The 22,134-nt window shown below is 36.0% G+C and overlaps 5 protein-coding genes and 2 pseudogenes across 6 annotated transcripts; 3 read left to right on the plus strand and 4 right to left on the minus strand.

The window, feature by feature from the left end:
* Nucleotides 1-1,189: 1,189 nt before the first annotated feature.
* LOC106324890 (putative glucose-6-phosphate 1-epimerase) lies at nucleotides 1,190-3,536 on the minus strand. The gene is made up of 8 exons (XM_013762889.1): nucleotides 3,304-3,536; nucleotides 2,872-2,946; nucleotides 2,548-2,604; nucleotides 2,298-2,458; nucleotides 1,972-2,215; nucleotides 1,795-1,894; nucleotides 1,453-1,715; nucleotides 1,190-1,284 (listed from the first exon to the last, which is right to left on the minus strand). Exons 1-7 carry the CDS (start codon nucleotides 3,469-3,471, stop codon nucleotides 1,504-1,506), a joined length of 1,017 nt encoding a protein of 338 aa, XP_013618343.1. The 5' UTR covers nucleotides 3,472-3,536; the 3' UTR covers nucleotides 1,190-1,284; nucleotides 1,453-1,503.
* A 574-nt stretch (nucleotides 3,537-4,110) lies between these two features.
* LOC106325468 (villin-5-like) lies at nucleotides 4,111-9,563 on the minus strand. Of its 2 annotated transcripts, XM_013763519.1 has the most exons (23): nucleotides 9,541-9,563; nucleotides 8,994-9,074; nucleotides 8,796-8,895; nucleotides 8,633-8,701; nucleotides 8,315-8,551; nucleotides 8,041-8,218; nucleotides 7,835-7,967; nucleotides 7,575-7,737; nucleotides 7,346-7,493; nucleotides 7,164-7,270; nucleotides 6,909-7,064; nucleotides 6,767-6,835; nucleotides 6,614-6,682; nucleotides 6,388-6,525; nucleotides 6,186-6,314; nucleotides 5,964-6,111; nucleotides 5,822-5,832; nucleotides 5,598-5,738; nucleotides 5,403-5,528; nucleotides 5,236-5,301; nucleotides 4,614-5,141; nucleotides 4,367-4,536; nucleotides 4,111-4,197 (listed from the first exon to the last, which is right to left on the minus strand). In XM_013763519.1, the coding sequence occupies exons 2-22, from the start codon at nucleotides 9,047-9,049 to the stop codon at nucleotides 4,423-4,425; spliced, it is 2,886 nt and encodes a 961-aa protein (XP_013618973.1). In that variant the 5' UTR covers nucleotides 9,050-9,074; nucleotides 9,541-9,563; the 3' UTR covers nucleotides 4,111-4,197; nucleotides 4,367-4,422. The 2 variants fall into 2 exon arrangements, with proteins under 2 accessions (XP_013618973.1, XP_013618972.1); XM_013763518.1 differs by lacking the exon at nucleotides 9,541-9,563 and having other exon boundaries at nucleotides 6,614-6,697; nucleotides 8,994-9,077.
* Nucleotides 9,564-10,020: 457 nt separating this feature from the next.
* LOC106325346 lies at nucleotides 10,021-12,440 on the plus strand (annotated as a pseudogene).
* Nucleotides 12,441-14,214: 1,774 nt separating this feature from the next.
* LOC106324879 (60S acidic ribosomal protein P3-2) lies at nucleotides 14,215-15,060 on the plus strand. The gene is made up of 2 exons (XM_013762874.1): nucleotides 14,215-14,476; nucleotides 14,765-15,060. The coding sequence occupies exons 1-2, from the start codon at nucleotides 14,279-14,281 to the stop codon at nucleotides 14,927-14,929; spliced, it is 363 nt and encodes a 120-aa protein (XP_013618328.1). The 5' UTR covers nucleotides 14,215-14,278; the 3' UTR covers nucleotides 14,930-15,060.
* A 232-nt stretch (nucleotides 15,061-15,292) lies between these two features.
* Nucleotides 15,293-16,187, minus strand: LOC106326588 (E3 ubiquitin-protein ligase arih1-like). The gene is made up of 2 exons (XM_013764523.1): nucleotides 15,549-16,187; nucleotides 15,293-15,449 (listed from the first exon to the last, which is right to left on the minus strand). The coding sequence occupies exons 1-2, from the start codon at nucleotides 16,067-16,069 to the stop codon at nucleotides 15,380-15,382; spliced, it is 591 nt and encodes a 196-aa protein (XP_013619977.1). The 5' UTR covers nucleotides 16,070-16,187; the 3' UTR covers nucleotides 15,293-15,379.
* Nucleotides 16,188-16,198: 11 nt separating this feature from the next.
* On the plus strand, nucleotides 16,199-18,411 carry LOC106323374 (annotated as a pseudogene).
* Nucleotides 18,412-19,123: 712 nt separating this feature from the next.
* LOC106323375 (probable 18S rRNA (guanine-N(7))-methyltransferase) lies at nucleotides 19,124-20,362 on the minus strand. Its single transcript, XM_013761512.1, has 7 exons — nucleotides 20,346-20,362; nucleotides 20,106-20,233; nucleotides 19,938-20,013; nucleotides 19,660-19,743; nucleotides 19,499-19,554; nucleotides 19,365-19,421; nucleotides 19,124-19,288 (listed from the first exon to the last, which is right to left on the minus strand). The coding sequence occupies exons 2-7, from the start codon at nucleotides 20,211-20,213 to the stop codon at nucleotides 19,124-19,126; spliced, it is 546 nt and encodes a 181-aa protein (XP_013616966.1). The 5' UTR covers nucleotides 20,214-20,233; nucleotides 20,346-20,362.
* Nucleotides 20,363-22,134: the final 1,772 nt, after the last annotated feature.

Raw genomic sequence — 22,134 nt, forward strand, 5'->3', positions numbered from 1 at the left:
CAAATAACACTAGTATAAGGGAGAGAGTTTATTATAAGGAAGAAGAAGAAGATGTAATGGTGTTTGATTATAATCTCTTGTTCTTGTTTATGGTGTACAAAAGAGTGAGATGAGTGATGGTATTTATAGTGAACAACAATACATAAAATAACAAAGATAGTGCTTAATTTGGTAAATGAGTGGGTGATCATAGTGTTTGATGAGTAGATGATCATAATGCTTGAGTTGGTAAAGGAGTGGATGATCATAGTGCTTGAGTTTGGTAAAGAAGTGGATGATCATTTCAATGCTTAATTTATAACACTTATTATGTTTTTTCTTTTGGTTCTGAGTTTTCGTTTTCACAGAACAGTATCTTTGTTTAATTTTAAGTTATCACACGTTGGTCTATAATTGTCCTTTTAAAGTGTACTTGTTCTTCTCAAGTTGCTTATCAATTATATGTACATATACTATATATCTTTTTTAAATACCTTTGGATCTGACCGAACAAAGGCTAGATACAAGCACTGGTTGGTCTATCTATATTATATTATCTCTAGGAACCAATCAAGAATCGAAATACACAAACAGATCCCAACGTTCACAAGGTAAGGTAAAGTTGGATACGTTTGATGTGAAAATGTAAAAGTACCCGCACAATAGGAGTGATGTGAGAGCTCACGACAACACCACCAGTGATCAAATAAGAGAAAATGATACTAAGGTTTTTAATAATTGTCATGGTGATAATTAAAAAAAATGCAAATCCAAGAAACTATACAGATCAACATATAATCCGAAACTCATTACAAGAAAATTTAAGAATATCTATCAACGTATATGAAGCAATCACACAATAGTTGATTCCTGACTTCAGCACTGACCGGGACAATGGACACAAGCACTGATTGATCGAATATCTCATGAAATATAACTGATGATTGTTTCAGTAGTTTTTAGTTTTAGTTTTTGGTTTTTAGATTTTAACTTTTGGTTTTTAGATGAAAAATAGTTTCTACGAAAGCAAAAACCAAAGACTTGATTGGATGAAAAATGGTTTCTACAAAAGCAAAAACCAAAAACTAAAGCAAAAACCACGAACAATCAACCTCATAATTAACTAAGCGACATTTTAACGAGTGCAAGTCTCTTGTCTTGATCCGCAAATCGTGATCGTCTGTGATTACAAAAAAGAGCTAAAAAGCAATATCTTTTTTTTTTTCTATATTCGATCTCAGTTTCTTTATATAGTATAATCCGATGACCATCTTCACGCCTTCCTTCACTGATTTCTTTACAGTACTGCACAAACCAAATGCAATTTTATTAAAAATGTAAACGTTTCTCTTGAAAAAAATGACGTTAAATTTTGAAATAAGAGGAAAAACTATTAATGTATCATGTTCACCAAAAATAAACGAAAGTCTTCGCAAAGAATCTAAATGGCAAAGAAGAGTAAATTGAAGTTACCAGCAGTTAACTAAGAGAAAGAAAGGATGTTTTTTGGGACGTGTGAAAGATTCATTGGAGGACTTTCTTGGGGTCAAGCTGTCCACTGGAGTAACTAGAAGGAACCGCAGAGAGCTCGAGTCTTCCTTTCCATTCTTCACGCGGTTTCAATGTGATCGGTCTTTCTATAGCTGCAGCTTCAACACACAGCATATGCTTATAGTCTTCATCTCCCATGTCTGATATCTTCTTCTTTGACTTCTTATCCCATGGATTCCACACCACTGATTACCAAATGATCCATAGTATCAAAACTTCGGATTCTGATAAGATAAAAAACAGGGTTTTAGTTTTTTTTTTTACCAGCATCGGCAAGCCCTTCCTTGCGTACAACGAAAGTCCTTTTTTTGTCGTGGTCCAAGATAGCAATCTTTGTAGGAGTGCTTAGGTAAATCCTGTCAATCTATGTTTTTGAACAAAAGGCAACAAGTTATGATGATACAAAGAGAAATAGAGATATCTCAGGAATCGGATACTTACTTCAGATTCGAAAGTAATAGCATCGCCTTGCTCGGTGAAACGCTCTCTGTTCCTTAATTTGTCAAGATAATCCAGCGTCTCCAGTCCTTCAACCCGTACTTCGCTGATGTCGGAGACAGAGAAATAGGTGTGATAAGCAAATGTGAATGAAAAAGGCTTTCCATCAGAGTTGGTGTTCCTGACACGAGATGTCAGCGTCAGTTCTCCTTCGGATCCCAAAGCTACCCTCATCCGGAACTCAAAACTGATATATGGATACACACCGAAATGAAACTTAGAAAAAATGCTCTTCTAGCTTAATACGTGCATAATGTTCAGACTGTTACTTGTTAGGCCACATCTTGAGATCGTCTTCCTTTGGCCTTAGGATCAGGTCAACAAAAGCATCAGAAGAAGAATTTGAAGGCAGGGGAGGTGGGTTAGCATCAAGTTCCCAGATCCTGTTTCTAGCGAATCCGTGAGATTCGACTGGACCATAGTTACTGAACTGCACGTAATCCCGTAAGCATATACTTGAAAAGTTTTCACATACATACGTGAGGAACAAAGAATAGGAAGAAGTATAAACACACATACTTGAGGGAAGCACAGTGGAATCCCTCCACGGATGGGTTTTGGAGGCTTGAATATAGCCTGTACCAATACTCTAACATGAGAAAATTAAAATAAAAAAAAAATACTCTAATTCTTTCACATGCTTCTTTAGGAAATTAAACTAAAACATGAAGTGAAAGTTTGAGACAATTACTCAAAAGATTGATTAATAAGATAAAATACTATTTTGCACTAAAGAGACAACCAACCAGAGAAACATCTAATAATGATAAATGTTCAGCATCTGATATCAACATTTTTTACATGAAACTCAAATCTTAAATAAGGAGGAAGATGGTGCAGTACCTTGCTACTGAGGTAAAGTAACTCTTCTCCGTTCTCATTCTTCCACGAAGTCACATGACCACCATACAAGTATACCTGCAATGCATTCCTCACAAAATCAATCAAACTAAAAAAGAATCGCAATGACACAGAACAAAATTGAGATAGAATGATCAGTATATTTGCAGAGAAACGCACACTTCATTTGATGATTAATCACTCAAAAAATCAAATCACATTCGTAAGATAATCAATCGTGAATCTTCAGTAGATCATAGATTACAGTAAACATTTACACACTATTTTTTGCAGATCTACTTCTTCAATAAACAACGCATACAGTTTGAATCACATTAAAGCAGCGATCTCAAACAAACAAAACAAAATAAAAGATCTAAAAGTATGAGATCAATCTCGGCAAGGTGCAAGGAGCAATTACAAACAGAGTGATACCTCGGCGGAGCGGCTGCGACACTCGCGGAGGACGATTTTATCGAGGCCATTGATGCCTTTGGCGATCTCGAAAGAAGGACAACGCTCCGTCGCCATGGATAGTACTGAAACTAACAATAACACGACGATCCTCGTTTCTACTCCTCCGCTTTCGCTTCGTATTTTCATTTTGATTTCTTTTTAATTTTTAAAAAATGACTTACTCAAGATTTTTTAAAAGGTTTAGGATTAATGAAGATTACTGACGACCAGGGCTGTTCCTACCTAATATTTCGGGGGCTTGGAAAGAAAAAAATATATGAAAATCAATATATTACATCACAAAAAAAATAAAAACAAACTCATAAGAAATTAATAAAACACAAATTTTCTCAAAAAACAAAAATTGTAGTCTATATCTTTTGAATTAGATTTTTACTTTTATAGCTTCTTTTTTTAGTTTACTATGCCACTAGATAGTTATGTTGTTTAACTCATTAAACTTAGTTTAAATTAATAAAACAATAAAACCAAACCAATGCGAGACCTATGAAAATGGAGATCTGTGGTAATTGTTTCATCAAATATGGTATAGGGCCCAGCCCACAACCTGAATAAGTATAAGATTTAATTTAATTGTTTCTTTTTTTTTTGGAAACTAAATTTACATTGTTTCTTGGCAACAGGGAAAAGTTAAGGTACCCCACAGCCACAGGCACACAGATCAGTGAGAAATGATAAAAACAAACCGACACACAAACAAGATCTTAAGTATAATGTTAGAAATCTAGAATCATGTAATTTGTAAAAACAAATTATAGAATGCAAGGATTTTTAAAATTATGTATTTAATTATTTGTAAGCAGCTTACAAGATGAAAGATCAATTCATGATGCCCTGTGAGTGTTTCTTGAACTGCAAAAGAAGAGGGGAAGTATAAGATTAATAAGGGAAGACACACTACACTAAACCGGATTTCTTGATCTTTCAAAACTTGATCAAGAGCCTGTGTTTAACGATTAAACCGGATCTACTAGTCTATTAATAAGAGTAAGATTGCACTGAAACAAAGGGACTAACTTACAGGTTTTGGGGTTGGGAACTTGGGATGAAGACTGAGTTTCTTGAGGGAAGATTGTTTCAGAATAAATGAACAGCCATTTTAAGCTTGTTTTGTTTCCACTTGGGCAGTTTATAGAACTCACTCTTTGTCATCTCAAGTTTCTCCTTGAACTCTGCTGAACTCATGTATGCCTGGAAATAGAAGCTCTCTTCATTAAACACAAAACTCAATAAACGACTCTTATGATATGTGTTTTGAAGAATCTGACCTCTCGTCTCCTGAGGTCGATATCTGATGGAGGAGGATCCTCTGAGTCAGTTTTGAGCCGTTCGTATGGGAAAGTAGGGAGGCTGCTTCCTTCTTCTTCCGCTTCTTCTTCTTCTTCTTCTTTTGAATCTTCACGAATGCTGCTCATCGATTCGTCCTCTGTCGTCTTAGGTGCCTCCGCTTCGTTTGTAGCTTCAGCTGGACCGAGGCTACTTGGTGTTTCTTGAGGAGTAGGCCTAGATTTCTCAAAAAGGGCTGTGCGGGCAGCAAAAGCTGCGGATCTGGGGGTGAGGTCTGGTGCAAGAGATTTAGGGTAAAGCTTCCGAACCAAAGGGCTAACCATAGGTGGTGGAGTTGATTGGTTTCTTGTTCCTATGTTCTCAAAGTTTGCAGCAAGTGCGTTGAAAGCTGGAGAACGTCCCCTCACACGGGCTCTGTCTGGAGTAGAAGTCATACTTCTTGACCGCGGTTGTGATTTGTCTGGAAAGCTGGACCTGCTGCTGTACACGGGTACTCTCCTTTTAGGTTTCTGAACATAAAACGACACAAAAAATCTAAGACAGAAGTCCAGAGATTGATTTTGCACAAAAAGAAATGTAACCAAATGAGGTAAAAGCTTTTACATCTACAAGCGGCTTTCCTTTGTTTGTCAGGATTGCTAGCTTTTTCTGGAAAGAGTTTCCATGCATCTGAAAGAAGCAGTTTATCGCTTAACACCAGTTAGATTCCAGTGTGTCAATTTTGAGCAAGTATAGAGAGAGAGAGAGAGAGAGAGAGAGAGGTCACTTACTGCAGATTTAGAAGAGTCCCAGGTGAAGAACCGAGTAAAAAATGGAGGTTCGTTTCCTTCAGTTACAATGTATATTGGTGTTTCGCTAGCTAGATTCTCTAAAAGGAAATCATGCTTAAGGAATTTCTGTTGAGGAAGAGGATAGATAAGAACAGTTTTGTAGTTTTGCTACTTTAATATTAGTTGAATAAGTACCTCTCCAATGGCTAAACTTTTTGGTTTCTTCTTAGGGTCAACTTGTTGCCCGACCCAGACAAAGATCTCAGTGTGGCAATCAAGAATGAAGATATCTTCAGTCATCAAATCATCTTGAGTGAAGTTGAAGATCTCTGTAACCTATACGGGAAGAAAAAAAAAAAAGGAAAGAAGAGCCTTGGTAACATACGCATGGCTTATGAAAAATGAAATTCATACGTTACCTTTAGATTTTCTGGTAAGATAGGAACATCCACACGAATATCACCGGAGAACAAAACCCACCAGAAGATGCAAATGACAGTTTATATCAGTACTTGGATTTAGAAAAAGAAAGTGAACAGATGTTGCCATATGGTTTATTACCGTTTGAGAATGTGCAAGAGAAGAGATGAGGATCACTCTCTCCATCCTTTTTGATCTTTTGGCTCGGATATTCTGATTTCCCTCCTAGTAATTTCCAAAACTGTTCAGACTCTGAACCTTCTTTTTGTGCCTTGGTGTTTTCATTTGGCTGTAATTCAAATGAACCATATGAGAGATCTGAGGCGGTAAGCACCCAAATGCCGAAATAAAGCTCAATCTAACCTTGATCAGATCCAACATTCTCTCCATGAGTTCTTGATCATCCGAGGAAGTTAGATTGCCACGCCAAGTGAAGACCGTAGAATCACCATGTAATATATAACAGTAATAAGAATTTAACCCTGTGGAAACCTGTTGAAACCAGTTCAAAAATTGAATTACCTGTACTAAACTGATGCACAAAAAGCTGCTTCATTATACGTACCGCTTCTATCTGTATGGCTTGCATGTTCTCGGGTCCAGAACCTTGAACCCTAAACAGCGCAACACCTTCTGCATCATAAGTACTATCAGGGACTTCGTTCTCTACTATGTACTTTTTGAAAGCATCACTTAGACCACCCTGGACAAAGATAAACAATTTTTATAGAGATTGTGATAAAAAATCATTTCTTAACAAAAGAAAACCTGAAAAAAAACTGAGATATTACCTTAAATGTGATGAAGCTTTGCATGATCACGAAAAATTGAATCGGTTCTTTTCCCTCGTAAATGCGAGCCTGCAAGGATGAAGACTAACAAATGCATATCCTAAATGTATATTGGCCTTAGAATCTGTAACAGAAAATAACGAGAAGAAGTCCCTGAGCTGGCATAAACTTCATGGATTCAACCATCTTGCTTGCCATGGAAATAGCAGATGCTCTCTCTTCCTATATATATATATCATCATCAGTGAGAACACATAGAGAGCAAGAAGCTCCGTATATATTTGATGAAGTTTACCTCAACGCTTTGCTTTCCTAACCAAGTACCCACTAGACTTTCCTCTCTGTCTTCTCCGGGATATGAGTACTGGAATATATAACAATCTCCGCTATAGAACTTTGATTGCTCTGCTGCTTCGAGAGGGATCTTCTCCTCGCGATTGATTCGCCAGACCTGCAAAATTTCATAATTAACAATCAAAAGACTATGCTTTGGATATGTTCACTTGTTGGAATACATCAGTGCAAGCATCAACGAAGATATAGTCACTACCTGGAGATTTCCTGTGCCATCAATGTATGGCTTAGGCTCGTCTTTAGAAGAAGAAGAAGAAGTCTTCACCAGGCCTTGAACGTTAACTCCCCGCCGTTGCAAAAGAGCTGGTAAAAGCAAACAGATATTAAGAGTTCAGCAATTTGATCAATGCGAGTCGTGTTACTACTAGTCTACTACACCTGCCACTTTGCCTCTGCCATGCTGGGGCTCAGCTACGGCACTTGTAGCGGGCCATGAATCAAACTTAGATCGGAACATCACTGTTTCAAACCCTTCCATCACACTGACCAGGTTTGATTTTGGACGTACAGACGAACGGAAAAGCTCCTGACAAAATATGAAGAGTGACGTTTAGCAAAACTCATCAAACCAAAGACTGTCCGTTTGGTGTATGAAAAGAAAATTTACTTCTGCAGCTTTACTTGCGCTCTTCCTTTGGTCGATTGAAGTTTGTCTTCCCTTCCAAACGAACAATTCGAGACCACAATCGAGAATGTAACATTTGTTAGTGTCTAGAAGCTCTTTCTGCAAGGACTCAGCTTCTATGGGTTTTGTCTGTCCCTTCTCAACACTTGAAAGACCAAACACATCTCACGTCAGAACGTAATTATATGTTCCAGTAATGGTCAATAACAAGGCAACTTCTGTTGAGATGAAAGGTGGTCTACCTGGAGAGTTTGAGCCCATCAGATTCAGCGGTTTGGTGATCACGGAGTGCTGATTTCTTAGGAAGCGGAGCAAACCCACCAAACAAACCCCAAAACTCTCCAGCTTCAGTATCAGCCATTAACCTACCATCCTCTACAAGTAAGCAAAGCACATTAAAGTCAACAACCTTAGTCTCCATGGTTTTTTGACAGCTTACTTCACTTACCCACAGCTGCTATATCGCACTTTCCATCATGGTAAGTGTCTTTGATGTACTGAACAACCTCAAGAGCTTTTGCTCTTTCTTGAATACTCGAATTGGAACCACTGAATTGAAAAATCTTAGACTCTGTGTCAAGAATGAAAACATCGTCGTGGTTGAGAGTTGATCGAGCAAACGGAACCTGTAAATGAGAAAATAAAAGAATGCAAACCAAGATGAAACATAAAGGACCAGCTGAGTTTAAAGATAAGTTTCAGGACACTGTTAACTGACTTGCCTCTTTTACACGAACTACATGTTTGCCTTTACAGATATACAGACGCGTCTGATGCTTCTCGGGCTTTACGTGGTTGAACCCTGAAGCAACTCCACCTTCCTGAGGTATAATGCAAGGTTTGAAGTAAGAAAGGAACTTCTCAGTCTCGTGGCCCTGTACTTCTCGGTACTGAACAGCACGCCCACCTAACGCTGAATCTAACTCAACTGTCATAATAGCTACAGCACCAGCTTCATCCTGTTTTAACCAACACACCACCGTTATTCTTATCCACTGACTAATATGAAGAAAAAAAAAAAAAGAAAGGGAAAATGTTACCTGACTGGAGTCTTTCCCGAGCCAGTAGTGAATATCGTGATGCAGGGAACCGCTTCTTGACGCTGCGGTCTGGAATGAGATAGTTAGATAAGAAGGTTTTAGACACTATCAAGAAGTATTGATCAGCAAGGAGTGATGTAATATTCTACGAAAGACAACCGACCTTTAAGACAATATAGGAATCCCCGGTGAAAAATTTACCATGAGACTCTTTAGGAACAGTGACAGGTTTGAAGTTCTCGATGCGCCATATTTCAATCCCGCTGTAAATTATATATGCAACCACCAAGAGATATAAAATATGCAAATGATCAAAAAGCAATTACCGCAAGGAGTAAAATAAAGAGTGAGAGAAGGTTACGATTTTTGGCCACATCCTTGGAGAGCCTCATCTAAATCTCTCATCGAAAACGTCATTCTGTTTTTTAAACAAACCTTAAACCTGCAAAGGGTAAATAACGAGTATGAATTGACACTTTATCTCAGACTCGGAAGGAAACAAAGAGGTCGACGTCTCAATGCGTGCAACAAGCAAAAAGAAAAGAAAAGAATCGTGTACACTATGTAGGCGTTAGAATCACTGAAACAAGCATTATTAATGAGGCACCAACAATTAAAGACCTGCAATAACAGAGGATATTGGGCAGCGAGCAACAACAAGACGAAGCCAAATCCCTAAGATAATTCTTTACGACCAAGTAGACTAATAACAGATTCGTTCAAAATGATTGGGTTCGAGAGGAGGAGATAGAACCCACATGCATTAAACCCCCCCCCCCCCCAAAAAAAAAAAACGAGGTGGTAATAAACTGCATGCATGAATTGAAGGTGATGTGCATCGATATCATGGTAGGATTATAGATGAGTTTGTTGTGTGTTGTCGTTATCACAAAGAACAAAGATAATACCTTTTTTTACAGATTTTTGTCAAGAGTCGTTCTAAAAGAAAGAAGAAAGAAGAAAAATATGGCAAAAAGGGAGGAAACGAAAATGTGATGATGATCCGAGAAAATCATAAAACGACGAACTTTGTGGTGAGAGATTTGCCGCTATTTCAGGTTTTGTACACATAATAAACAATGGAGAGAGAGAGAGAGAGACTTTGGCAAATAGTACAAAATGACATTTGGTAATCTTTTAATTAATGTTGATTAAGCTTCAACATTAATTACCTTGACTGGCAAAAGAGACTTTAAAGTTTTGGAGAAAAATAATTAATAGTCTCTCTCCGTAAGCTAAATTAAAAGAATGGTTAACTTATGATGGAAAAACAAAATTAGATAAAAAGGTGAATGCACTGAGAGCATCTCCAACCTGCTCCATAAGTTACCGTAAAATAGATTGATGAACAATAAAAAAACCAATAGTACTCACTTTTTTTTTTTTTGTTCATCACTCTATTTTTCACTCTATTTTGCATACTGGAGTTGGAGATGCTCTAACAAGGTTTTTTGCCGCGCCATAACTTGCGGCAGGTCAGTTTTTCTCTTGCTCTCTCTCTCTATCCTCTCATCTCCCTTCGATTTCGTCTTCCTCTTTTTCTTCCCCCATCGCGGATCCATACAATTCTGGAAAATCGCCTATCAATTTCCGCCATGACCGTTGAGGAACGGCGAATTTACGCGGCGGCGTAAACGGTAACAAACGTTATTATTCCTTCGCCGCGTCTCATCAATCCCATTGAGTCATATTAATTATCGATTCAGTAACTAAACTCATATGGGCCGTGACCAAATCTTAATAGGCCCATATTGAATACAAATAGCCCAATCTGTATTCCGTTGAGATTCCAGAGAAAACTCTCCCTTCTCTCTCCGTCAAACTTTGCTCCGGTACCGGCACCGGCACCGGCACCGATTCGACGTAACTTGGAGATATTTCTTAAATTAGGTTTCCATTGCTCTTGATTCGTCGTTAGTTCTCGAGTCTAGATTAACGTCCCGTCTTCTTCCCGGTGCGTCGGTGAAAGCATCTATGTTCTCGGTTCAGCTTCAGAACTAATTTTCCATCTCTGTTTTAAGATTTGATAGGTGAAGTGGTCTCTCACCAGTTTAATTTGTTGGACTTGGTTGCAGGTACACAATTTGAACTATACGACCTTAATTTATATAGAAGCTATGGCACTTGGATTATTATTAAGCAGCAGCAGGAGTCTTGCGAGCAGAGTTTTGAGTTACCCTTCCTCTCTTGCTTCGCTTCACTCTCATGCCACAAGTTTTGGTAATCACTCTCATAAAACTCATCATTCCTCTCTTCATGTGTTTCATTCTAAACGGAATGCATTTCTATTCACATTTTTTATTTACAATGCGAGTTTAACCTTCAATGTTTTTTTTAGTTTTCAGGGTTTCAACAAGTAAAGGAAGAAGAGAAAAGCAAATTGGTTGGTAACGTTTTCACCAATGTTGCTTCCAGTTATGATATTATGAATGATGTCATGAGCGGTGGCTTGCACAGGCTATGGAAGGAAAGGTTTGGACTCTGTCTGTGGTGATACTTTTACATTACAAGTGTTTTATGATTTGCTCTTGTTTAAATTTTGAGACTTTTGTTGGTCCCAGACTCGTTGGGAAGCTGAGTCCATTTGCTGGGATGAAGCATCTTGATGTGGCCGGTGGAACGGGTTAGTGGATACCATAGTTGAAAATGTTCTATTCTCGTGTCATATATATATTGTTTAAGATATTAGTTTTTAATATGCAGGTGATGTTGCCTTTAGGATCTTTGATGCTCTAAACAGTGTCAACAGAAGACCATTGCATAAGGCTTCACTTGAAGAAACTCAGATCTACGTGTGTGACATTAATCCAAACATGTTAAACGTTGGGAAACAACGAGCTGCTGAGAGAGGTGAAACCTTCAGATGTTTGTTTGAGAGCATCACATTATTCCTTTTTCATTTTACTTTGTATATGTGAGCTCAGGCTTCCTTTTACTGTCTTGAATAGGTCTGAGAGATAACAAGTCACTCTTATGGGTCGAAGGAGATGCAGAGGCTTTGAGTTTCGATGACAATTCAATGGATGGGTACACTATTGCATTTGGAATAAGGAATGTCACACACATCGAAAAGGCTCTCGCACAGGCTTATAGGTACAAATGTTCACATCAACTTGATTTTAGAGTGTGGGAATCAGGGAATGTGGTAGTATCCTGTCTCGGTGTTTATGTATAATCTTATTAACACTTTTCACACTGTGTCAGGGTGCTAAAACGAGGAGGGAGAGTTCTTGTGCCTTGAGCTTAGCCATGTAGACATTCCGGTCTTCAAAGATCTGTGAGTTTTGGTGATGAAGGCATGTTGTGGAAGTCTTGTTTTTGTTCATGTGTTGCAGATACGATTTGTATTCGTTCCAGGTTATTCCAAACTTAGGGGAACTAATTGCCGGTGACCGAGAATCTTACCAGTACTTGGTTGAGAGTGTTCGTCGGTTTCCTCCTCAGGTTCATAATTTTTTAACTTTTCATTTATCTTTCTTGGAAATATGGTTAATGTTTGCTGTCTATAAGACGTTTTTAAGATTAAAACACGTTTGTAGTTGGCTGGTAGATTTAATGAAAATGAATGCAGGAGAGATTTGCGTCAATGATAGGAGAGGCAGGATTTGAGAAGGTGGAGTACGAGAACCTTGTTGGTGGTGTTGTCGCCATTCACTCTGCTATTAAGCTCTGACCCTCTCTTTTTTTTTTTCTTTCTTCTATTTTGCTTCTGCATTTTCATTGTTTCAAATCCAAACTGTAAAAAATTAAAAATAAATCCTGGAAAATCTTGTTAATTTTTTGAAGTCAAGATAGCTCTTTTTTTTTAGTTTTTGTCACACAAAAATAATCATTAATAAAAAAATGATCAAAATAGTTTTTTTTTTATTTTGAAAATTTTAATATTTATTTATTATTTATTTTTTAATTTAAAACACTATATTCAAAACTTTACCATTTAACTCTAAATCTTAATTCTAGATTAGTTAATCTTAGGGTATAAATATATTTTTATTTTTTAATACAACTTTTTTTTATCATTTTGTTCATTGAAATTTATTTTTGTAACAAAAATTAAAAAAAAAACTATGGTAATAAGTTTCTCATTTTTTAAACTATATATTGTATCGAATTTATATTCTCTTGAATACAACTAAACAGACGTAATTCTCAAACAAACTATAAATTTACGGGAAATCGGCCAAAAAAACACTGAACTTTGCGGGAATTGCCAAAAGAAACCTGGACATATGGGCTAGCCAATAAAATCCTGAACTTTTGTTGACTTTTCGGGTTTATTAAGAAACTTACGATTGACTGACCAGATAAACACACCGTTAACCGAGTTAACTGTTAATTAAGCGGACGTTAATTTTGGGTGTTAAAGTATACGACGTCGTTTCATCACTTTGTCTGATTAAAGACAAACGACGTCGTTTATATAGCTGTGTTATTAAAAATATGTGTTTCCTACGGCTCGAACTCGTGTACTCGGGTTTAATGGTAGGGGTTTTTGCCACTGAGCTAGTGGACTTTGCAATGGCTATACGAACACAATATCTTTTATTTTTCGAATCCGAGTTAAAGACAAATTAATGAAATGACGCGTTTTACATTAACTTTTTTATTAAAAAGATGGGGTTCCATCGACTCGAACTCGTGCACTCGGGTTTAATGGTAGGGGTTTTTGCCACTGAGCTAGTGGACTTTGCAATGGATATACGAACACAGTTTCTTTTATTCTCTTTGAATCCGAGTTAAATGAATCAAAAAGAAACGACGGTTTTCTCCTCCGATTGGTATAAACCCTAAATGGGCGAAATCATAAATCCAGTTCGCGATTCTCTTCGATCTCGTCCTTAAGAATCTCGATTCTCATCTCTCCTTCTTCATGTATCGCATGATGAGTTCGGGTTGTGAGGATTCGTCTCATCTCTCCTTTCCATTCCTTGTGAACTTCGTCTTTACCATCTCTACAAGAGAAATCCCCAAATCGATTTGAGAAATTAGGGTTACGTTCAAACACGGGTTTCATTTTGTTTGATTGCAATCAAACACATCTTTTGATCAATAAAAATAAACATGTGTGTTAACCTTCCGAAAAGTCCACTAGCTCAGTGGCAATACCCCCTTACGACCACGAGTGCACGGGTTCGAGTCCAGGCAACAAAAATTTTAATTCAGCAAAACGACGTCGTCTTGAGATTTTGTGTTTAACAAAACAACTGAATGAAACGACGTAGTTTCACTAAACGGCAGTAATTAACGGTGAGTCAACACTGTCTTAACTATCGGTTAACGGTGTGTTAATTTGGTTAGTCAACCGTAAGTTTGTGAATTAACTAAAAAAGTCAACAAAAAATCGGAGTTTTATTGGTCAGGTTCGAGTACAGGTTTCTTTTGGCAATTCCCACAAATTTCAGTGTTTTTTTGGCCGATTTCTCGTAAATTTACAGAAAACTGTAAAACTCGTTATTACAGAACGCAAACGTGGAGATCAGTTGAGAAATGTAGAGCTTTTGATGGGCTTTGAATCAAGCCCAGTAGAGTATTAGTTGATCTAGGGTTTACTAGGTTTCACGAAATAATCATTCATATATAAATGCACTAAGCTCCCATCTCGTCGCACTAGTCTTTGACAGCTTAGAAATCTTGCCGAAGAAGAAGATGGGAGTATTCACATTCGTTTGCAAAAGCAAAGGCGGGGAATGGAGCGCTAAGCAACACGAGGGAGACCTCGAAGCCTCCGCTTCTTCCACCTACGATCTCCAGCGCAAGGTTGTTCAGACTGCTCTCTCCGCCGATTCCTCCGGTGGCGTTCAGTCTTCCTTCTCTCTCGTCTCCCCTACCTCCGCCGTCTTCCAGGTTTCTCAAGTCCTTCCTCTCTCTCATCGATAGCTAGATCTGTTTCGTTTTTCTAGGATCACTGAATAGATGAAATCGCTGTATGTTTGGTCTAAGTAGTTTATGATAGAATCATCAGTCACGACTCTTTTAGTTATGAAACATGTTGTTAATCTGATCTTGTAAGTTTACATTATATACTAAGACCAAACAAGAACACACTTGTCTATTTAGTGAAAATAATTAAAAAGTTTAATTATTGGATCCCGTATTGCTTTGATCTAATGGTAGAAAATGATAATGGAGCAGGTGATCATTGGTGGTGGTTCTGGAGGAGGATTTGCTGCCGGTGGAGGTGCAGCAGCTGGAGGCGGTGGTGGAGGTGAGGCCGCCGCAGCCACAAAGGAGGAAGAAAAGAAAAAGGAAGAATCTGAAGAGGAGGAAGGCGACTTTGGATTTGATCTCTTTGGTTAATGCTCTTTCGAAGGTGTTACTTTTTGAGGTTTATTTGTTTCTCTTATCTGAATTGTGTTTTTTCGATTGAACCTTTATGCAAGAAAGACTACAATGTCAGAAATATATGTTTTGTTTCTTGTTTCAACCCATATGATGCAAACTTATCTAGTCTACTATGGTCTGATTTTATTCGGCATTTACATGGAAGCGTTAGAGAGAGCATAGCGATCGTTTCAACTTTTTTATTTTATCAGTTACAAACTACAAACATCCCTTAGTAATCTCCCAAGCCCAGCAAAAGCACAAGAGTAGAGTAGTAATAAACTCTCGTTTAAGTTCACACACATCTCAAAGGATATTTATTATTCAATGGAGAGAGGAGGGATCCGACTAATAACAATTTAAGACCGAGATAGTCTTATTAAAGGAGGTGGGATAAAAAGACGAAAAGTAATAGTACAAGAGTAATCAAAAATGAACTCTTGGTTGCAGTCTCCTCCATAGGTAGCCACACTTGTAGCAAAACGCATTCCCGCACCTAAAACGCATCAAAATTCGTTACGAAACGCAAACATTTATACACCAAAACATAATCCTTATACATACATTCTATTGAAACAACAAAACTATATATTACCTGCAAGTTATGCGGTTGCATCCGTAAGAGCGTCCAACCATGTGGTAGCACTTGGGACATTGCCGCCACCCATTAAGACTCGCCAAAGATTTCAGCTTTGCATCATCAACACCATCTTCTCGATACTTACTAGGAAACAGCCTCTTGTAATCGTTGCACGATAAATTAAAATGCCATGGAACTCTGCAGTGGAAACAGATATCCCCATGGCATTTAAAGCATCTCCCGAATCCAGAGTACGATCCCCTACGAGAAAGCTCGGTCATGGACATTAAGTGAGAGCAACTCTCATAAGGGCAATAGACTCTCTCCGCCAAAGGAATCGAGTTCTCTTTAATCCTCTGCAGCCACACCGATCTTTCGTTGAACGTCAAAAGATCGCCGCATCTGTCGATAGAGAGATGGAAGACGCATCCGTGTTGATGACAGTTAGGTATCTTGCCATCAACCAGCTTCACCTCTATGTGTTGTTTCACATAGTTAATGCAAAACCGATGACCGCATCTTTCGACGTTGAACATTAGGTCGGAATCAACGTCGTCCAGACAGATTACGCAATGCTCTGTCTTCTTGTATGCTTTGCCTTGACGAGGCAGAAAACGAAGATTTGTGTTGTTTTGTGAGCAAAGCACTGTTATCCTTCTGGTCACATGCTGCAACCTCGAATTCTGGTTTTACTGCCGCCGGTCTTGTTCTCGCCGCCATCTCCTCGCCTTAAAGAAAAACAGTCGCACGTTATATTATTTAGATTCTTTCACTAGAAGATCACTTTAATCTTTTTGTTGAGATTTTTTTGTTGTTGAGATATTGCAAAAATATTTCTGATCTTAGGTTTGTCATTATCATCTACCAAGCTTATCAAGATATACTAAAAACACTATAAATTAATAATGTTAAAACTATAATATTTTATTAATTTATGAAGTTATTACTTTATTCAAAATAGATTCATATATTTAAATATATTTATATATATATGTAAAATAAGAATAATAATTACTTTCACTGGTGATGTATCAATTACATTTTGTAATTGTAGTTTACATATAGCTCCTATTAGATTATTTGGTATGTATAAAATATGTATTATAAAATATAAGGGGCTGTTATTGGTTTATGAGTATAGAAGAGTTTTGATGATTATTATTATAAAAACAATTTACCAAATTTTAACAGAATTTAGATTTACTTAGAATTCTACCAAGAGTTTTATAGATTAGTGTAGATTTTAGGGAGGAGATAATTATAAACTTTTGTAGAGTTTATCTTGAAGTATTGCATAATAAAGATATTATCGTGTTACAATATTGTGTTGCAACGTATTCGTAATTATCCATTATTTGTTGAATTGGCTATTCGTTTTCTATAAATTATATCTATGTGAAGACGCAACAATTCAGAAGCTTCTCCAAAATTTGCAGCTCTAGGTACATTTATGTCATGTATAATTCGATGATTTTTTTTTTGCTAAATTATAATTCTATGATTATATGCATTAGTTCTTCATTCATATTTCATTTATGGTTCTTTTCTAGTTTCGTATGTTGATCTTGTGATATTATTATTATATAACTAGCTAATTGAGGATTCACAAAAGAATAAAGAAAAAGGTGGGTATAGTCAATGGGGACCAGAGGAAACAAAATTTCTGATCGATTTACTTGTTGATGCAATTCATCGAAATTGGCGTGATGCTAATGGTTTAATAAACAAGTTCACGATGGAACAAAATTTTTTGCCTGTTCTCAATGAAAAAATTGGATGCCAAAAAGAACACAAGCATTACCTAAGTAGGATTAAATATTTGAGAGAAAAAATACCAAAACCATTTGGATCTTCAACGCTGCAATTCTGGATTTGGATGGGATCCTGACACGAAAAAGTATACTGCTACAGACGAGGTGTGGGACGAGTATTTAAAGGTTTGTATTTGTCTATATAAATTTAAACATCATAACTTTAGTTTTCAAAAATATCTTATAACTAAACTGTGTTTATTAATCTGCAGAAACATCCTACCCACAAGCATCTACGGTATGATTCGGTTGAAAAATATGAAGATCTGCAAATCATATTTGGAAATGGCGTAGCAACCGGTGGTTTTGCGATTGGAATGGGTGATAGTACTGATGCTCGCACCTTTAGAGTTGAAGATATTAGTCAAACGAGAGAAAACATAAACCTTCATCAAAGCAGCGATGAAGTCTTTGAATTATCATCTCAACAACCATCAACGGAATGTGGTATGTCAGCTTTTCCATGTACATGTTCAAAGGATCGTGCAGAAAAGCTTCATCCAAGGAAGATGTCAAGAAGGGAAGCTGATACCAATGCAGATAAGCTGAAAAATGATCAAGATGATTCTATGATCATAGTTAGCAACAAAATTCTTAGTGTCATACAACAAAGAGAAGAAATACAACAAAGAGAAGCTGAGAAAAGAGCAGAAAAGCTAAAACGAGAAGCTGAAGAGAAGGAAGCTGATAGAAAAAAAAACAGCATATGGGAAACCATGAAAGAGATTCCTAATTTAGATAATCATACTCGCTTCAAATTTGGTATCAGGTTATGTTTTTGGATTTCCCCCGATCTATATTGATTATCAAGAGATTATCTTCTTTGTGATAGTATTTTGTTTAACATTAACTGACTTGGTATTCATCTAACGTTAACAACGTTGTTAATGTTGTGTTTATCAGTCTTGAAATCTTTTGTGTTTGTATTATCATTTGTATTTGCATTGAGTTTGTGTGTCACGTTCTATGTCCGCAAGACCACCATTGATGCCGACGTAACGAAGAGAACAACCTTTGGTTCAGTAACGACCGGAGATTTTGCAAAAGTGATGGACTGTGTCCTGTGACAGATTGTAGTTGTTGTAATAACAGAGAAAACACACAAAGGATTGAGAGATATTCTTGCAGGTTTCCGATCATGAAAGCAACAATAACGAACTCTTGATATGGTAAATTGTTTTTATATGGTGTGAGACCAGACTTGGTAGTGGAGGACCACGAAGAAAAATGATTCACTTGGGATGATTTCAGAAGAAACGATGCTGACCTATTATTTAATTATATCTCATCCAATTTTTAAAAAAACTTTGACAATATGATTAACTTGCGATACTTTCTTAGTAGATTTTATAACGAAAAGTATGTAGAATCATAAACTAATAACAACATATTTAAAAACAATGGAAAAGTCATTTACTTTCATTTTTGTTGAATAACACAAGACTTTTACTGATTTTATTAAATAATGAATCCAATAACTCTAGACTTTTAAAAACTTTTAAATACTTGTTACAAATTTATAAACCAATAACACCAGAGTTTAACAAAGTTTTAGAAAGTCTTAATTAAATAACACTAGACTCACTGTAACTCTCAAGTCTTTAAAACTCTTTATAAAACACAAACCAATAACACCTAAATGTGTTAATAATATTAGAATATTTTGAAGTGCTAGAAAATAAAAACACAGTAGGGATGTTCAGTACTTCAGATTTTAATTTTTTTAACGACCAAAAGCTTAATGAAATAATATTAGCGTTTGAAGAGTTATCAGAAAAATCAGAAACGCGACTTGCGTTTTCTAGCGGTGTACTTGGAATCAGCAGGAACATCGTTTCCTTTTCTTCTACTTTGTTCCTTCTTCCTCAAGACCCATTCCCTTCGTTTCCCGTTCTTGTTCGTTCTCTGCATCTTCCTTGGCCTGTTCCTACTTGATACCCAAACCTTTTCACAAACAAAAACCAAAAAAGGTTAAATAAAGACTCCAATATATGTATACAGCAGCAATTAACAAAGAGACCTGAACAGCAGATATACTGATGGCTCCGTCTATAACTCCTGCACGAAGACCCAAGCCCTGAGAGATAACAATAATACGTCAAGATATAACTATTACCAAAAAGCAATATCCTAGAGAGAGACTGAGATACAAACCTGCCCCATGTCACCAAGTAAGAGATCTCCCTCAACTTCTCGTTCCACAGCAACGTCTACATTGTTTATTAAAAGTGGCTTAGAGATCTAAAGGAATGAATAGCAGAAGAATCCTTCCTTCATAGAGAACGGAGAGTTAGCAAACTAATAGTCTAACTTACTAACCATAGAGGATGAGATGTCAAGACCAATCCATTGGTGCCCATACTCAGAGATTGTTTCCCCGCTCAGGCCAGATCCACAACCTGAACCACGGTAGAGATTATTAGCCACTCTCCGATACTAAAAAGATTAAAACAGTTGATTATCTTAGGATAGGACTACGCGTCTACGCCTATTGACTATCTAGAACTAGAAAGATGCAAACTTTCAATCAAAAAACATGTAGAAATATGTGAATTCAATCATCATAAGTAGATGAGAAAAGAATAAAATTTACCAATGTCAAGCAAGAAGCGAGGAACATCATCGTCGGGCAAAGCAAGAAGCTCCAAAGCTCTCTCTGACAACTTCGCCTATATATAAACCATGCATACATGCACTACTGAATTATGGAGACAAAAGAGGGATGTCTCTTGGGGAAAACAATTTTAAGAAAAAATGGGACCTGAATTTCGACGATACGTGAAGAAGAAGTGTACTTGAGAGACTTGAGAGCCTCTGAATCGTTATAGAATATCTCCGGCGGCGCTTGCAGCTCAGGTCGTGTTGACATCGTTAGCGTTGTTTAGAGCACTGAGAAGATTAGTAGTGATTATCAACAATCAATCGGTGTGCTTCGAGAATTGATAATATAACACGTATGAACGTAAGTGATTCAAGCGGGGAATCAAAGAAGGTCCCTTACCTGGGCGACTGAGTTTCAAAGAGACAGAAGCATGATTATTGCGGGTTCTCCTATATTTATTCTATTAAAATTAAAATACATTTATAAAATAACCTAAAATCGATTGGCTTAACAAACCAACAATGTCGACTCTCCTTAACCAAGTTAACCCGGTTTTAGTTGGACTGCCAATCTGTAAAACCGATAACATAAAGTGACATATATATGTTCATTCGTAAGACTTATTTCAACTGTATCTTAGCAGAAAAAAATTGTATATTTACTTAGACTGAGTTGTACAAGATGGTACAAATATATAAAAAGAGAATATAGTTGTTAACTATTAAATGAGATACATGTATGAAAGCGAGAGAATAAGGCTTATGCATGAGTCAACATAGAGTAATGCCACAATAGTATATCACTAGATAATTACTTGTGCCTTGCACGGGATGAAATTGCTCTAGAAAATAATAACATTATATAATGGTATATGACATTTATTTTGTTACATGATATTTATTACATGAAATCTAGTGTGTTTTTATTTGTTGGTGATAACCGTAGCAATTTTTTGGTTGAAGGGAATAATGGGTTGAAGCACAAACTTATAAGCTGATAATTAGTGACAAATTATCAAGCAAGCCGATAATTAGTGACATTAATAGGTAAATATAGATTTTTTATGTAGGACAAATCAGAATATGCTTTATAAAAAAAATCAGAATATGCCTAACATCAATCTACCGAATCATTTTTGTTAACTTTCTCACACTCTTCCACAATAGATTGATGCATAAATATATTTGTGAAATAAATGTAAGATTTGCCAGATTTATGTCAGAGATTTTCTTTAAACACCACAAAATATAGCTTTTAATCATTTGCCATAACTTCCTTTTGTTGCCAAAAGGCTTGCCATATTTAGTCTTTGTATAATGATAAACAAATGACATCTTGTAGGTATGCATGTTATACCGAGGCCATATTCAAAGATACACAGTTTAAACAAGAATTAGATTCTGACCTGCGCGCCAGCGCAGATATGAATTTTTAGTTTTTAATTATTTATTTTATTAAATGATGTATTTGTAATATTAGTTTATATTATATTCATTAAGTAAATATTTTTTTTTGCGAATATGTGATATCGTATAAAAATATAAAAAATGAGTATATAGAGTTAATTAGATAATTGTAAAAACAGGAAAACAAATTTCGTGTGCGATATCATATAAATAATGATCCGCCCAGTTAACAAAAATCATGATTTTTTTTATGTGTATTTTTTTTTATTTTGACCATTTTCTTAAAACTATATTAAATTTTACATATTTTAATTAGAATATTTTTAATATCTTGACCTTTTTATTTGAAATGCAACTCAATATTTTGTAAAAAATTATAACAAAATATTTAAAAATATTTTTAGAATTTGTTTGAAAAATACGAAAATTACATTTTAAATTAAAATTATCCTAAAATATGATAAGTTTTGATGTAAATGAAAACTCAAATTATGTCAAAAATAATTATATTCAATGATAATAACAATTTAAATTGATTATTTTTTTAAGAAAATACATTTACAAAAATATTGTTTGAAAGAAAATTCATTTATCTTTCAAATATAAAATGAAAATATTATAATTAATTAATAAAAAATATAAATAAAAACCATAAATTTAGCAAATGACAACTGAGTTATATTATGCTAAAATTTTTTTTCTAACAATTTAACAAATGACAAATGAGTTATGAGAAAATAATACCATATAATTTTTAAAAGCATAGCCATTCTTAAATATTT

The sequence above is a fragment of the Brassica oleracea genome, chromosome C2 (assembly GCF_000695525.1).
Source record: "Brassica oleracea var. oleracea cultivar TO1000 chromosome C2, BOL, whole genome shotgun sequence".
NCBI classification, from domain to species: domain Eukaryota; kingdom Viridiplantae; phylum Streptophyta; class Magnoliopsida; order Brassicales; family Brassicaceae; genus Brassica; species Brassica oleracea.